Source organism: Mastomys coucha, unplaced genomic scaffold, assembly GCF_008632895.1.
Source record: "Mastomys coucha isolate ucsf_1 unplaced genomic scaffold, UCSF_Mcou_1 pScaffold21, whole genome shotgun sequence".
NCBI lineage: Eukaryota > Metazoa > Chordata > Mammalia > Rodentia > Muridae > Mastomys > Mastomys coucha.
Window position 1 is genome coordinate 94,427,568 of NW_022196904.1, and position 16,189 is coordinate 94,443,756.

At 45.7% G+C, this 16,189-nt stretch overlaps 2 protein-coding genes and 1 non-coding gene across 6 annotated transcripts; 1 reads left to right on the forward strand and 2 right to left on the reverse strand.

Annotated features, from left to right (window-relative positions):
- Positions 1 to 2: 2 nt before the first annotated feature.
- Arfip2 (ADP ribosylation factor interacting protein 2) lies at positions 3 to 4,839 on the reverse strand. 2 transcript variants are annotated; one of them, XM_031387745.1, is made up of 8 exons: positions 4,617 to 4,839; positions 3,686 to 3,826; positions 3,367 to 3,463; positions 2,599 to 2,717; positions 2,199 to 2,420; positions 1,503 to 1,660; positions 1,194 to 1,368; positions 3 to 768 (listed from the first exon to the last, which is right to left on the reverse strand). In XM_031387745.1, exons 2-8 carry the CDS (start codon positions 3,782 to 3,784, stop codon positions 613 to 615), a joined length of 1,026 nt encoding a protein of 341 aa, XP_031243605.1. In that variant the 5' UTR covers positions 3,785 to 3,826; positions 4,617 to 4,839; the 3' UTR covers positions 3 to 612. The 2 variants fall into 2 exon arrangements, with proteins under 2 accessions (XP_031243605.1, XP_031243606.1); XM_031387746.1 differs by lacking the exons at positions 2,599 to 2,717; positions 3,686 to 3,826; positions 4,617 to 4,839 and having other exon boundaries at positions 3,367 to 3,426.
- Positions 4,840 to 4,845: 6 nt separating this feature from the next.
- Positions 4,846 to 7,944, forward strand: Timm10b (translocase of inner mitochondrial membrane 10B). Of its 3 annotated transcripts, XM_031387749.1 has the most exons (4): positions 4,846 to 4,979; positions 5,121 to 5,216; positions 5,381 to 5,581; positions 7,615 to 7,944. In XM_031387749.1, the coding sequence occupies exons 1-3, from the start codon at positions 4,944 to 4,946 to the stop codon at positions 5,555 to 5,557; spliced, it is 309 nt and encodes a 102-aa protein (XP_031243609.1). In that variant the 5' UTR covers positions 4,846 to 4,943; the 3' UTR covers positions 5,558 to 5,581; positions 7,615 to 7,944. The 3 variants fall into 3 exon arrangements, with proteins under 3 accessions (XP_031243609.1, XP_031243607.1, XP_031243610.1); XM_031387747.1 differs by lacking the exon at positions 7,615 to 7,944 and having other exon boundaries at positions 5,381 to 6,193; XM_031387750.1 differs by lacking the exons at positions 5,121 to 5,216; positions 7,615 to 7,944 and having other exon boundaries at positions 4,876 to 4,979; positions 5,381 to 6,193.
- Positions 6,726 to 6,844, reverse strand: LOC116104324. The gene has a single exon (XR_004123830.1). It is a non-coding gene; the product is annotated as a small nucleolar RNA SNORA43 (small nucleolar RNA).
- Positions 7,945 to 16,189: the final 8,245 nt, after the last annotated feature.

Genomic DNA, 16,189 nt, shown 5'->3' on the forward strand with positions numbered 1-16,189 from the left:
GCCTGCTTTTATGAAAGGTTTATTCCTAGTGCTAGAACCCAGTCTTTTGGGGCTCTAAGCACAGTTCAACTGGGTGGGTGGATGAGGGGAGGGCCCACTCAGATGCAGGGCCACAAATGGGGCTCCCCATTATCCCCACCCCTTTGGTCCCAGTTCCCTTCTCTGCAATGGGCACACATTGAGGGAACAAAGGGTACTGGAGGCAACACTATTGGCCCAGGGGAGCCCAAGAAGAGCTGCCATTGGCTGACAGAGCCTTTTGAGGTCCTGTCTTTGGTCAGGGGCACATCCCAAGAGCTGGGGATAGGCCTGAGGAGTGATGCCATTGGCCAGGGAGTGTTTTGTCATAGCCTTTGGCTGTGGAGTGAAAGGAAAAGATCTGGGAATGAAGCCCAGTGGCTGGGAAGAGAAAGGGCAGGGCAGCAGCTTCTGGGCCTACAGGCCCTCTTCAGACCACAGCAGGATGGGCAAAACTGGTGTCAGACCCCAGCCAGGAAAGGGGAGCCCAAGCCAGCAAGTAAGCCGCAAAGGGCATCCCATGTCCAATCTCCTCCACCCTGGGGCTACCCCGCCCAGTGTCCTTCTTGATAGCCAAGTTGGGCTGGGAGCTGCTCACTGCTCCTCTAACCAGGAAGGCTTCTCGGCTCCTGGAGGCCGCAGCTTGATGTTGAACTGCTGTAGGGTCTGCTCCAGCTGTTTCTGGTTCCCAGCGAAGTAGGCAGACACGGCATTGTGGAAGAGCAGTAGCTGCTTGTGCATCACCTTGATCTGGGGGCCCAGCAGGGTCAGCTAAGGCTGGACTCAGGCCCCCTTCGGGAGGGGCTACAAGCCTAAGCCCAGACACAGATCAGAGCATAGAGACTCTGCTGACAGTGCTTTGGGGTGGTGACTTTCCAAGCAGTCAAAAGAGAGAAGGGGCGATATGAAGAAAGAAACCTGACTTGATCTGCTTGCTGGGTCTAGGGTTCTGGAACCCCAGCCCAAGGGGCAATGTTTTTTTTCAGTTATGCTACTGGGACTAGTAGCCAGTGATGAGGAGGGTGACCTGAAAGTGCTCAGGTATCAAGGGGTTAGGGGAACAACCCACTCCCTAGCCAGGGGTAGCTCCCCACCAAACAATCAGGAGGGCCTGAACAGACGGGTACTTTGACTTGGGACTTAGGTGACTTAGGACCAAGGGAGTAGGGCAGCACCTTGTTTTCTTCCAGGAACTTCAGCTTGATGGCCACATCTCCCCGCAGCTTCTCATATTTGTCCCGATGGGTCTGGAAAGTGGCCTGGGCACTCTCAAGTCGACCACGAGTCCCTGCATCCCGGGGCCCTAGGCTCAGCTCTTCTAAGTCTGTCCGGTAGGCATCATATTCCAGCCTGGGAAGGGGGTGATAAAGGCTGGTCTCCATCTCTTCATCCACACACACACTTCCTTTCCTTTCTGAATCTGTATGCCCTAATGTTTGCATTTTCACCCATGCCAGCCAACTTCCCAAACCTTGGGCCCACACCTGGCAGCCTCATACTGTTTGACAGTCATGAGTGTGTCTTCCATGGTCTTGGTGACCAGTGTGTTGATGCTAGAGACAAAGAAGTTCACAGCCCCTAGCAGCGTCTCCCCATTCTTGCACAGCAGCTTTTGTGTCTCTGCATTATAGCCAAATTCCTCCTAAGGGCAGAAGGGAGGCACAGGCATTGAGTAACACTCCTTACCTGACTGAAGCTGTACAGCCCTTCATATCCCTCCATCCCAAAGAAGAAACAGCCATCAAAACTACAACAACCAGACTGCCTCTAGCAAGTCTCTCTTAGTCACAAAGTTAGTAGGGTCCCTTGGCGATGCCTGAGTCAAAGTGTGGGGGTACGAGTTCTTAGGTGAGTTTACAAGACAGAACAAGGAAAGCTAGTGCAGCAGGCAGGGAGGGAATCTGATTAGGCCAAGCACCAAAGGCGTTCTTGATGATATGGAGACAGGTTACTTGTGAGGTACTGGTGAGCCCTCTCCCACAACCCCTCCGACTTCTGGACCTCTGTACAAACCCTTAGGCTGCCTCCATAGGTGAGTGATGCTGGGGGCAGGACTGGGCTCACCCCAGAGGGGTTCTCCCTGGGGGCTGCAGGAGGGAGGGAGGGAGGGAGGCTGAGGAATGCCTGCCTGGAAGGACCAGGGCCCAGTACCCCCACCCTCTTTGTTTTGGCTGAGGCACCTGAAGCTCTGGGGACTTCTGGCTGAGATCAGCAAAGGCATCACCTAGCGCATGCTGGGTCTGCAACAGGCTGTAGAGGTGGGCTGTCAGTGCCCGGCCCAGCTGCAGGACACTTTCATACTTGCGCTTCGTCTCACGCAGCAACTCAATCTGCAGCTCTAGCTCCAGATCCACAGTCCGGGAGCCTCGGCCAAATCTCTCTGATAACAGCTGCTTTGTGCACTGATTGGAAGGGGGGGGGGGGGGGGGGGACGGAGGTCAGAAATCTAAACTCCACCCCAACAGGGAACTACTCCAGCACCCCCGCTCTCTTAGTCATAGCAAAGACTGTATAGTGAGACCTGGGGAAAGGGAAAAGGTCCCCATGGAGAGTTTCTAAGAAGAGGCACTTGACTCTTACCTTGTATGTGTTGATGCCCCATTTCTTGACGATGTCAAACTTTTCTCCAGCGATGCCCCGGGCCACCTCATCACCAGGGCCAGAGGGTGACGTGCTGTGAGATGGATGGCGGCCAGACCCTAAAGGACCAAGTTCTCTGACACCAGTTTCTCTTAGATATAACCAGACACTTCTGTGGCCCACTTCCCTCCCAGCACATTCCTTCCCTGAAGACGGAATAGCTAGACAGACAACTGCATTCTTCTGCTCACAAGGGGAAACAACGACTCGTACCCTGACAACCAAATCAATTCAATGTATGTAACTGGCATCCTTGGGGTAGGGTGGGAGTGTTATTGGTGTACTCAAGAAGAAGGAATAGAAGCAAACATGGCATGTGAGATTGGCATGATCAAAGATGGTGGGCACAGAAAACAAAGAAGTTGGATGATATTTCTAGGTAGTATTCTGAAACTCTGAGAAGCCTCACGAAGCGCCAAACTGGCCTTAAGCTCCTGAGTGCTTATAACCTCAAGGTCTTAACTTGGCTCAGGTGGTGGCAACAGGGAGGAAAAGACAAATGAGATTATCTTAAGAGACTATCCAGCCAGTGGGAAGCAGATGGGCAACCCTGGGAGCTGGCCTGGGATTGGACAGTCTATGAACTTCACGTCAGGGGTTTGCAAGCTCCCAGTCCAAGAGTCAAGCTTTCCTGTATGTGTCAACGTGCCTGTAAACTGTCTTAACACCCCCACCCCCATCCCTCACGCCTATCTCTATCATTCATACCTGTGGGGATGAGTCCGTCACCAGAGCCCCCATAGCCACCAGACACAATGCTAGTTTCATTGAGGTTGGGTCCTGACACCATCACCTGCTGGAGGTCCTATAGGTCAGAGAAGAGGGGGCACCTCAGGAACACAGGGATGGATGAAACATTTTGGGGATGGAGACAGTGCATAGTAAAGTCTGTACAGAACCATAGAGAAGGTTTGAAAAGTATGAAGGAGTTTAGTTAACTGCAGGCTATCAGGGGGTTGGGGGGAAGTGAAAGGTTTATAAGTCAGGATTGCATTACGAAACAATTAGAAGAATCAAACAGCAGCACCTGCTCCAGCCCATCGTCTTCAGGAAGCTGCCCAGCTTCTCCATTTCCGTGGATGGGAATCTCCATTGTGGCTGCCTTCCCTAGAATCCCGTCCGTCATGGCTAGGGAAGGGACTGGAGTCAAGGTCTCCACCCCAGCACGCTGTAAAGCCCAACACAGACAATTCTGGAAACTGGCCAGCACTCCACAACAAGGCAGCCTTCCCTGTGTTCTCAGAGGTTCAGGGGTTGTCCTAGGGCTTGGGTGTCCCGGGATCAGCCACCACTTCTTTCCTTGAGTACGTGTATTTCTTCTCTTCTCAGAACATCATTTCTACAGATGCATGCATACCAAAGCCTTGGGTGTCTTCTCATAGCCCCATAACCTCGCCTTTAGTAACCACTCATGCCTTCAGTCATTCAACAAATATTTAGTGAGTGTCTACTATGTGTGAGATACCGAGGCAATGGAATTACAGCAGTGAGGACCAGAGGTGGGGGGGGGGGTGTCTCTGCTCTCTCTGTGGGAACTTAACCATGCATAGGCATGTTTACCAAAACCCTTTCCTAGGCTCAGATGCTCACTTGCTACTCAGGCATGCTCTGCAATCCTGGTTTTTCACATCCTTTGGTGTTCCTTCCCCTCTTCCTTCAGACGGTCTGGTCTGTTCCTTTCTCCATCTCATGCACCTGACTCCCTCAGGCCCTCCCCACCAGGCCTTAGTTGAAGCAGTTAGTGAATGTTCCTGGTGTCAGGTGAAAGCTTCTCTTTCCCAGGACACAGGCAATCCCTTCCAAAGTCAGTTGAAGCCTCCCAGATGTGAGAGGCTCCCCCCACCCCCATACACCTGGGCATCAGGTGTGTCCTCATCCTTGCCAAGGGCTCAGGGCATCTTGCCCTCAGTACAGGTTCGTGCGTTCAACTTCCCTTCGTCCAAATACATCCTTCTCACCTGGGCCGGGCCGCTCTTCCCCTCAGGGCGCGAGGCCCGGACCGTGCGGGGACCTCGGGTTCCAGTTCCCGTCGCGATCCTAGCAGCAGGTCAGAGATTTGGCGGAAGTGACATGCTCTCTGGGCAGAAGAAGCCGGCCACGTCGCAGAGAAAAAGGGCGGAGGTGACGTTTGCAGTTGTGGGCAGGGCGAGCCTAGAGCAACTCCTTCAAGCTCTTGGTGAGTGGCGAGAGTTTACTTCCGGGACGACTCCGAGAGCGTCGTCTCCCCCCCCCACCGCACCCCCCCCCCCTGGCGGAAGTGACTTAGGCTGTGCGCCCTGGGCGTGATGGAGCAGCAGCAGCAGCAGCAGCAACTGAGAAACGTGAGTGAGAGCTCAGTTGCTTCTGGGTTAGATATGCAGTTTGTTTCCTGGGGTACATGCAGGAACCCCCAGAGGGGGAGGCAGGCTGCGCACCCCGGGAAGCCTCGGCGGTGGTGAAGTCTTGGTTCCCTTTTCTCTCAGTTGCGAGACTTCCTGTTGGTCTACAATCGGATGACAGAACTGTGCTTCCAGCGCTGTGTGCCCAGCCTGCACCATCGAGCTCTGGACGCTGAGGAGGTGGAGACTCTGGGGGGTCCCGGAGTTGACTACGTGACGTGACACCCCCTTGCCCCACTTCCCCTCTCTTTCATGACCTCACTCCTAGGCTGGGGACCGGGAAGGAAGGAGGAGGGCTTGACAGGACCCTTTTTAGTTTCTACTTCCATCCGTCTTCTTTCCAGGAGGCCTGCCTGCACAGCTGTGCTGGGAAACTCATCCATTCTAACCACCGCCTCATGGCCGCTTACGTGCACCTCATGCCCGCCCTGGTCCAGCGCCGCATCGCAGACTATGAGGCTGCCTCGGCCTCGTCAAGTGTTCCTGCAGAACAGACCAGAGACTCGCCATCAGGCAGCTAGCCGTCCCTGGCCCCAGGAGAGAAGGTGCTTGGATGGGCTCCTCAATGGACCTTGGACTTACCTAAATGTGTACAGAGAGATTGAGCTTGAAAGCTGGGTGCTATTGCTCCTTTTCTTGGAGCCAATAAACCCGTTTTTATATTCTGGTTAATTTTCTGGGCAAGAACTTTTGTCTATTGGTACCATCCTTTATTCTGTCATCTAGTGCATGTATACTGCCTTTAGCCCTGGAGGTTGATGTATTGCCTTCTTGTATGTAGAAGGACAAATTCAGCATTCCCAGCATCCCGGCAAAAGCAGGGATTATGGGTAAAGTTTTAAGGTTAGTAATAGCAATGGGAAATTGGTTCCAAAAGGAGAGCTCTCCGTAGCCCTGAATATACAGTGGCTCATAACTAGTTTTTATTCTCAGCTGTCAAACAAAAAGAATTGCTGTGGACCTAGGGGAAGAAGCAGGAACAACAAAAGCAGGAAGAAAACAGTACCCCCTTAGGCTTTAGCCACTGCTTCCTAGGAGATCAGTGACAACAGAACAAAGACAAGCCTCTAAGAATTCGGGAATGTTGACCATTTTCCCAGTTTACTCTCTTAGTATTTCCTGCCTTTGTGAAGTTAGCAATAAAGACTTTAAACAAAGAAGGGCTTTCTTGTCTTTAGAGTCAGTCAGGAAGACAGCATTAGTCAAACCTCAAGAAGAGAAACCTGAGGGGGAGGGAGATGGTATTAGGGACGTGGTTAAATGCAATCTGTGACCCTCCTCTTAGTGTTTCAGTGCTTGTCTAATCTCCTAGTTTCAGCCCTACCGTCCGCCTTACAGTATTCTCACTGTAACTATGGCAGCTTCTCTATCCTTGTTTCATTACTCCCCAGCCCCTTTAGAGGGACTCACATGTGTATTCAGGAGGAGTCCTTTCCTGGCCCTTTAGAGGGACTCACATGTGTATTCAGGAGGAGTCCTTTCCTGGCAGCTGCCATTCCCATGACTTCATTCCTAGTGTGGAGCTGAGGGAGGAAGGAGGATGTGGCATGTACCACCATATGGGGCTTCAAGGATAACAGCCTGCAGGGCAAGGGACAGGATGGGGGCCTGCATTTGTAACTGTTTTACAGGAGATTAAACTCAAGCACTTGTGCTTGCCAGGCAGGAACTCTCTCTCTCTCTTTTTTTAAGTGTCAGGCTACAAACCATTCTTACTGTTCACTGGCTTCTGAACGCTAAGCGTAGAAAGAGCCACTTGCTCTTTGTCCCAGTGTCTCAGGCACAGCTGAGACACGATCTAGGACAGCATCTTCGGGGCAGCAGGCAGGATCTCTTAACAACTAAGCTACCCACTTCCTCTTCACCGCTTCCCGTAATCCCATCCCATCCCTTCCAGTATTGTAACAGGTGGCCAGCTTTCATTTTTTTTTTTTTTTTTTTTACAGAGGAATTAAATTCCCCAATCAAAACCAACCATTCACAGAGCAGATTCTCTGCCCTCCCCCATCTATAGGTCAGAAGTAGGCAATTTATTTATTTATTTATTTATTTATTTATGTATTTATTTTTGAGATGTGGTCTCATGTACCCAAGACTGACCTTGTAACTAAAGATGACCTTGAACTCCTGGTCCTCCCAACTTCCTCCCAAGTGTTGGCCAGCTAAAACATTGAAAATCTTAGTTGACACCATATTGAGAGGCAGATCTTGCTCCAAGGTTTCTTATACATGCCTGTAATCCTAGCACTTAATAGGCCAAAAATAGTGAATTGGAAAGCATTATGTGCTGTTATATCAAGACTCTATCAAAAAAGTGCAGTTGGGACATTAAGCCTGATATTGTTTGCACTGCCGCAGGCTGCTTCTCTAAATCATGTCTGTTGAGTTATTTTGTACAAGTTTATCATATTCACTCCTTTTAATTGCAAAACTAGGTGGTATTGTTTTTCATTAAACAGATAAAGAAGCAAGAAAGCAGACCTTAGGAGACCCTGTCTTAAACAGTTCTTGGAAAGCAGATTTTGCTGTGTCACTGCTTTTTTCTCTTTCTTTTTCCTTTTCCCCTTTTTCTTTTTAGGTGGTTTTGCCGTGGGCCCATTGGCCTTGAACTTGTGGTCCTCCTGTCTTGGCCTCCTAAGTACTGGAATTACAGACATGGGCTACAACCTGTTGCTCGATAATTCTTTAGGCATATAAAAATTGCTAACCAGGAGCTTCCCTAAAAGAGTGACCTGTCTTCGTGATTAATTTCACTCCTTGACAAGTACAAACGTGAGTAGAGAGAGCAGCTTGTGAACTTCTTAATTCCCAATACCAGGAAGGTGAAGAAACAGGATATTGTATGGCTGCTGAGAGAGCACTACATCGGCATCTGTATGTATCCTTTCAATAAACATGTGCAATGAGTTGTCGGTGTTCCCTTTCTTCCCATGGCACACATATTTAGTAACTGCTGGAAAAAGACCAGGAAACAGATATGCCCGAAGCCCACTCTCTGAACTACCTGAACTTTTTTCTTTGTTTTGTCTCATTTTGTTTCTGAGATGGTCTCACTATGAATTCAAATTAGCTGGCCTTTACTTCCAAGTGCTGGAGTCACACCTATGCACCCCAACACTCAGTCTAGAGCACTCTTACACCCAGCATTATCAGTACCTTGTCTGCCTTCAATGCAAAAGCAAATGTGCCTCAATCTGGCCTGTCAGTCCTTTTCTACTTTTAGTCTCCTCTCCAGTTTCTTCAGTACTTAAGAGAAAACCCATTCCTGCTGCCCACTTTCTGTAGTTGCTGACCGTTTTCAGGTCTGGTCATTAAGTGGTAGCCATTGGCATAGTAAGAGCAGGGCATCGCTCTCAAGCACAGCAGACAGGAATTATTTGTTTGGCTTTTTTGTTTTGGGGACAGATTTTCTCTGTAGCTTTGGCTGTCCTGAAACTTCCAGAGATCCACTTGCCTCTGCTTCTTGAGTGCTGGGATTAAAGGTATATGTTATCACTACCTGGCAGGGATAGTTTTGTTGGTTGGTTGGTTTGGTTTGGTTTGGTTTTTGAGGGGAGAGTGTTTCAGGAAGTCAAATTCAGGTTTTTGTACATGCTACGTACCCAGATCAGGAGTAAATTTTGCCATAGTCTTACCACGTCACAAACACTGGAGGGCAGAGGTAATGGTCCTGTCATTTTGACTTTAGAACTTTATTGTCTGTTCCTCTGCTCAATCTACTTGCTATAAAGCTGTTCATCCATTCAGCCTTCTCAGTTTTACTCTTCTCATGTACTTTTCCCTCCTTCCCTTAAATAGCTCTGTACTTCTATCCACTACTTGTGCTTTGATGTTTATACAGACAACCCATTCAGTAGTTTTTTGTTTTGTTTTGTTTTTTTGTTTTTTGAGACAGGGTTTCTTTGTATAGCCCTGGCTGTCCTGGAACTCACTCTGTAGACCAAGCTGGCCTCGAACTCAGAAATCCACCTGTCTCTGCCTCCCAAGTGCTGGGATTAAAGGCGTGCGCCACCACTACCCAGCCCATTCAGTAGTTAAGATCACTTCATTCCATTTAGTTGTGTCTTGGCTCTTGTCATCATTCTAAGGCACCCCAGTCTTCAGAATGCTGCTACTAAATCAAACAACAAAACACTGTTTCTCTAATTTTATTCACTGTCCATATTCCTTCTGCTTGGTTTAGGAAGTCACTGTCCCTACAATCACTTGATTTTACTGTAGCTTTCCCAGTCTTCCTTTTCTTACTAGCACTTGCCTTTACGTTCCTAGCCAGCTTAAACTCCAGTGGTTTTCCTGCTAGAGCTGAAATTTTTTTGTGGGTGTCCTTCCCTCTTATGAAACATTTGTGTCTGCATTTGAACAACTAAATGCTACTTAAGGAGATCACTGTAGAGCATACTTTTGCCAACTTGAATTCATAGTTAAGTTCAAATGGAATCTTGGCTCTCAGACTCTCATTGTGTATGCATGTGTGTGTCTTTGGTTTGAGCAGTGTATCCCTCTGTAGCCCTGTCTGGAACTTCAAAGATCCTCTTCCCTCTACTTCTCAAGTGCTGAAATTAAAGGCACCACCACCACACCCAGAGATTTTACTGTTCTTTACTACTCCCCCAAGTAACTATCTTAAGTCAGTATCTGTAACCTTCTTTGCCCCTTATTGTTTCCTTTCTGTATTCCTCCATGGAGAAAAGTAAAAAACTATCTGTAGGTAATCTCTAGTATCCTACTGCTGACTAACCCATCCACATCATTACCTTTTCCTTCTAAATAGTGAGAAGCCCTCTTGTCCAGTGCCAGTGCCCGTGCCCATTCTTGGGCTTTTAGTCCTAGTCATTTCGTACTTGAGTGCTTCCAATTTCCTCTTGTTTATTGTCAGTTTCTAAATATACTCAGGACTCCATTATTAAACAGTTACACCGAGTTTCCAGTTACCATCCTATTTTTACCACTTTATAGATGTATCTCAGATACAGTTGTATCCACCTTGCAAGCCATTATCCATTCCCATTCCTCAGACTTGTACAGTTTGAGTTTGGTAGCCCTTACTCTATTCAAAGAGTGCTTACTATGATCACCTGGTAACCTTATATCTCTAAATCCATTGATAATTTCCTGGTGCTCTACATACTTCATCTCTCAATGGCATCTGATAGTATTTATAGTTAGTGCTTCATTGACATTCTCTCATTGTCTTGATCCCATTCTTAGGTTTTATTCCTATCTTTTTTACTATGGTGTCTTAACCTTTGTACTGGGCTCGCCCTCTTCATAGCCTCCATAGGTCATGTTCTTTTTCCCTTGAATTTTTCTAGGATGGTTTCATTCCCCCCACTTTGCATTTTACGTACTGATGACTCCAGATCTTTAAGCTTCTTGACATCTTCACTTGTCTCTAGAACAGCTGGAGGCTGGAGCGACGGCACAGGGGTTAAGAGCCTTGGTTGCTCTTCCAGAGAACACCCAGGTTCAATTCCCAGCACCCACGTGGCAGGCAAAGCACCAATGCACATAAAGTAAAAGTTTCAGGTATATAAAAAGAAAGCTCAAACCTAATTTTTTTTCGAATGAACTTTATTGTTATGCCTGGTATTCATCTAGTTGCAGAAGCTGAAGCATAAGCACATCCCTTTGATCCTCTCCCTTAATTGCCAGATTCCATCATCCTACATTTCTAAATATCCCTTGGTTCTGTTTCTCTTCATCTTTACTGTGATCTTCCAGTGGGACTATTGCAATGCTGCTGCTCCCTATGCCTACTTTTGTACCTCCTTTAACCCATCTACTCATTAGCCAGAAAGGAAGTATGCCTAAAATGATTCTTATGATTAAAAACAAGAACTTTTTTTACAGCTAGGAATTGAAACCAGGGCTTTATATATGCTATGCAAGTGTTCTTCCTGAAACCTAGAGTTTTAGTCATGACTTAGAGGGCTGTGTATAATCTAGGCATGCCTATCTCCAGCTTCATCTTAACAATAACTTTAAAGTACTATTGACCCTACTTGTTGAGTTGACTTGAATCATGCTTTACTTTCTCTGGACTCCAGCCATGCTGGACTTTGGTTCCTTCATACACTGTTCTAAGGGCCTTTGGATTTGTTTATTTCTGGTATATGATGCAGGAGAGAAATCCCATTTTACCTACTGAACTTCCTAATCCAGTTGCCATTTCCTTAAGGACATTTTCCCAGAATTCTGCTCATATGGTTCTTTGTGTGTTGGGTGTGTGACACTTCTTAATGGTTTGTACCTCATGAGGACAGAATCCATGTATTTATAACTCAAACTGTATTCTCATCAAAGCAACTAGTACATAATTTTTAGCTTCCTTCTTGCTTGTAGTTTTCCGCCAGCGGACCCTACACGATAGTGGATTGTCCTGGACTGGAGCTGAATGGGACTCGTGAACAATAAGCAAAGAGAAACCACTCCAAGTAGATGTATCAAGGTGTACTTTACTTAGGGTGCAGAGTGTTTATATAGTAAGGCAAAGACGAAACCACAACCATCAGACTTTTAACATAAACATGAGACCCAATGAAGGGAGACTAGCAGTCTGTTTACAGCAGAAACTTTAAGTGTGAGTTCTGGCAGAACCAAGCTGATTGATTGTAGGTCTTTGATCTCTGGCAGTCAGCGTTTCATACCACAGGTGGGCAGACACACAGTCTGCATTCTTTCCGTTTTTGGGCTGAGCAGCATACTCTTCCGGGAATAGGGGAGGGAGACCACACTTGTTCAATTTATTATTAATAATGGAAAAATCAAGAGAAAGTTTGTTTTAATCAGGTGATATAGAAATTCTGCAAATGTAACTTTTTGTCAGTAATTTAGCGTTTGAGACTTTATTGTTTCTTTTTGAGACAAGCTCTCCCTATATTGCCTAGGTTGGTCTTGGACTCTAGAGATCCAAGGTAGAAAATTGACCACAGACTAAAGTAAGGATGCTACTACAGTCTAACTTGTTGAACTAATGAATTTATTGGGACTACTTATAGGAGCATATATAGGGGTTATTTACAGGACCAGAAATGACTCTAAGAGAGCCCATCACCAAAAGCCCAAGCCAGCATGGATGACAGTAGACAAAAGCTAGAACCTCAGGCTCACTGCATACTTTGAAGACAGCTTGGCAAGCTGGAGAGTGTCTGTTCCAAGGTAGCTTCTCTCTTCTGAGAGTGTTTCTCAGCAGTCCTTACTACATGTGTGTGCTTGGAGTGCTCTCAGCAGTCCTTACTGCATGTGTGTGCTCGGAGTGAGAGGGAGGGGCCTAATGCTTCTGCTCAGATTCAGGAACATTTAAAGCTTTTGAGTTGTTTACTTCCTGAGTTTCAACTCTCTTTAGAACCTCCTACATCTTTATCTTAAGGAGCTTCCCTCCAAGATGTACTGTTGGGTTAGAGGAAATTGTTATACAACACCATCCTAGCCTCTGGAGTGCTAGGACTATAGGAACAGGCTCCCGTGCCAACTGGGCATGTTTTTATTTTTTGAATGTAAATACACTGTAGCTGTCTTCAGACACGTCAGAAGAGGAGATCTAATTATATTACAGATGGTTGTGAGCCACCATGTGGTTGCCGGGATTTGAACTCAGGACCTTCAGAAGAGCAGTCAGTGCTCTTAACTGCTGAGCCATCTCTCCATGTAAGGATGTTATATGTTAAAAGTTTCTCATATAGCCTGATCTTGTTATAAGGGAGGCTGGAACTGTAATCTCTATTCTTACCAGTCATTTGCCCAACTAAATTAGGGGTTCTGTTTTTAAGGAAGAGAGACTTGACCTTAGAAAGATTTACCAATTCAATTCCCAGACTAGCCAGCTCTGATACACACTATAAATAACTATAGCACTCATTTGTTTATTGGTTTTTGTGACATCAGACTCAGCATCACAACTGGAGTTTAGAACAGGTCCCACATAACCTTACTCATTTTTAAACCTCTTAAGTTTTTTTATTGTCTTACGCTTTCAATAAAAAGCTTGTGGTTCTTGTGGTTCTTGAATATGTTTTTCTGAAAAGCTGTCTTTGCTTTTCTGGGTAGACCTCACACTCACTATGTAGTCACATACAACTCTGATGTTGTTAGCTTAAGACCTGTAGATTAGAAAAAAAACAGTGGCATAGTAGTTCTCTTGGAATTTAACGTGTAAAGGTCAATATAGGAAAATTAACATAACTTTTTTTTTAAATTTATTTATTTCATGTATGTGGGTACACTGTTGCTTACTTCACACACACCAAAAGAGGGCATAAGATCCATTACAGATGGTTGTGAGCTACCATGTGGTTTCTGGGAACTCAGGACCTCTGGAAGAGCAGTCAGTACTCTTAACCACTGAGCCATCTCTCCAGCCCCATTTCTTCTTACCATCTACAATGGGATCTGATGCCCTCTTCTGGTATGTTTGAAGACAGCAATAGTATACTCTTATACATTAAATGAATAAATAAATTTTTTTAAGAATAGAATGCTAAAATAGAAGGAATGTATATTGTCATGGACAATTAACTACTACAAATTTACCTGTTTATGAGAACAAGAGCCTACCTTTTTTTTTTTTTCGGTTTTTCGAGACAGGGTTTCTCTGTACAGCTCTGGCTGTCCTGGAACTCTGTAGACAAGGCTGGCCTCGAACTCAGAAATCCTCCTGCCTCTGCCTCCCAAGTGCTGGGATTAAAGATGTACACCACCACCGCCTGGCAATCCTACCTTAAGAAATAATTTTGTTTGCGTTTATTTGTGTGTGTGTGTGTGTGTGTGTGTGTGTGTGTGTGTGTGTGTGTAAGCACACGTGTGTGGTGCCCTTGGAAGCCAGATCCCCTGGTGCTGAAGTTATGTGAAAATGTAAACTGGTATGGGTGGAAGGAATCCAACTCTGATCCTCTGAAAGAGCAGTAAGTGCTTATCACTACTGAGCCATCTCTCCAGTCTCCTGAAGAAATGATTTAAAATTTTTCAGTTACATTTATATTAATTTTGTGTGCATATATATATATATATGTACATATATACACACATACATACACATCTATACACATCTATATACATACACATATGCATACATGGACACAGGTGCTATGACATACGTGTAGAGGTCAAAATTCTGCTTCAAGATACAGCACTAACCTCCACATGTATGAAACAAATTCAACCCCCTTCTTCCTTCTTATACATACACACATACAAACACTACATACACACACACAAACACACATATCCCTCTGGAGAACCTTGCCTTTTTTTTTTCAGGAGATGAGTTTGTGGTCAGCCTGCTCTACAGAGAGTTGAGTTCCAGAACAGCCAGAGCTGTTACACAGAGAAACCCAGTCTCAAAAAACAAGTGGTAATGTTATTATTTGAGAATAAAGAATGCCCATTTATTTTTGCCTGTCTAGAAAACTTTTGTGTCAAAGCCTAAACTTCTTGACCTTCTGCAACTTGTGGATTCTCCACAAAATGTTGGTTAGTTACTTATATGACCTTATTCATTCCCACACTGAACCCTGTTATGTCTCAGTCATGTCAATTATATCAAGAATCTATTTTTGTGAGACTAAATATTTTATACACATAACATCATTTAATCACATAACTGCCCTAAGAAGTAGACACTATTTTCATTTTCAAAAATATAAGCCAAGTGGCAAAATCAAGATTTCAATTTAAGCAGTGTGATGCTAGAACCAATCTTACCAATTAATATTGCTATTCATTGATACATTGTCCCATAACTGTTTTTACAATCATCTGTTTACAGTCCTTAGCACCAAGAACTGGGGATAGAGTAAGAGGCAATAAGAACAATTTGAATCTCTGCCACTGTGGAGCTTATATTTTTAATCAGGGTAAACAGACAAACAAATGAGTATATGAGATAGCAAAGTATGGAATAAAATTAGTTTGGGGTAAAGGGTCAGGACATGGGAGAGTGCTGACTTCTGGGAAGTTAAAGGATTCACTATGAGGGAATGTCTGAGCAGAGACTTGAAATAAAAATTTGAGAAAAAGGTGGAGAAAAGTGTTCACTCTTGTATATAATCCTTACACCAGTGAGATGAACCAACAAGGTTATACCTCCTAATCCTTCCCAAACAGCTCCAGCAAGGGACCAAACATTCAGATATATGAACCTATGGGGCCATTCTCCTTCAAACCACCACAACCACTGAAAGAAAAGATTAGATGTGAAAGTTTTATTTTTGCCTAGGTTAGGCCAAGTGAAGGAGTGACACAGGCAACTGCCAGGTTGTGCCCTTAATAAAGAGGTGTGGTTTCTTCTCTTCATCTCACTAGTTGTAACGGGCCTAGGCACATGTGATGAACTCTCTGGCACCCGGAAGGCAAAGACTAGTTTCTTAGCCTTAGGAAAAGCAGAACACTCGGGTCATGGTCCTGGGAATACTTAAGCTTGAATATGAGTAAAGTGAGAGCAAACACTAAACTTCTAGTTGGACACATAAGCATAGTCCTTTCCTTTAGGAGGTTGAGGCAGGGAAATCATGATTTTAAAGACAGCTTTCCTTTCCAGACTGGAGACTAAACCCAGGGCTTTGAGCATCTGAGGCAAGTATTCTACCACTGAGCTAAGCCTCTCACCCGAGATAACTGGTATCTCAGACTTAATACTTGAAATATCCAAAATCAGATGCCCGGCCTCCGCTCCCAGTCTACTCTTTTTACTGTCTGGCTTATCAAAATTTCCACTGGTTAGACTAAAATCTATAACAGAGGTAGGATTTCTATTTTTTAAATAACTAAACCACTCCCAGAGTTTCAGCCACAACTAGATGTGTAACTTGTTGAGAGAGATACAAGACTTTTGTCTTCCTCAGGTTTCTTGTTGGGAGTTGAGGTGGAACAGTTGGATATTCTGTCAAGGGAGGGGATGGAAGAATCAGTGAGCGGGTGTGTACCTAGGATTACACTTGCTTCCTACGACCACACCCCTAATACTGTTAGTACCCTAAATCAATCTTGTCATTCATTCTCCCGCTCAGCCAGATTCGCTTTGGACCTTTGGGGTATCAGGTTAAAAGCAGCCTGCTAGTGTGGCCCGGGTCCCGCCCCCAGGCCCCTCCCACATGCTTGCTGAACTCTCCTTCTGGCTCGGGTTTGAGGCTCGGGCCTCCAGGATTCTGTAACGGTTC

Excerpts from the sequence above, each read along its gene's own strand:
- Arfip2 (XM_031387745.1), bottom strand. The coding sequence starts at position 3,784 with ATGACGGACGGGATTCTAGGGAAGGCAGCCACAATGGAGATTCCCATC. Across the intron at positions 2,718-3,366 it reads TGACGGACTCATCCCCACAG|GGTCTGGCCGCCATCCATCT; the intron begins GTATGAATGATA and ends TTGGTCCTTTAG. Across the intron at positions 769-1,193 it reads AGTTCCTGGAAGAAAACAAG|ATCAAGGTGATGCACAAGCA; the intron begins GTGCTGCCCTAC and ends CTGGGCCCCCAG.
- Timm10b (XM_031387749.1), top strand. The coding sequence starts at position 4,944 with ATGGAGCAGCAGCAGCAGCAGCAGCAACTGAGAAAC. Across the intron at positions 4,980-5,120 it reads AGCAGCAGCAACTGAGAAAC|TTGCGAGACTTCCTGTTGGT; the intron begins GTGAGTGAGAGC and ends CTTTTCTCTCAG. Across the intron at positions 5,217-5,380 it reads GAGCTCTGGACGCTGAGGAG|GAGGCCTGCCTGCACAGCTG; the intron begins GTGGAGACTCTG and ends TCTTCTTTCCAG.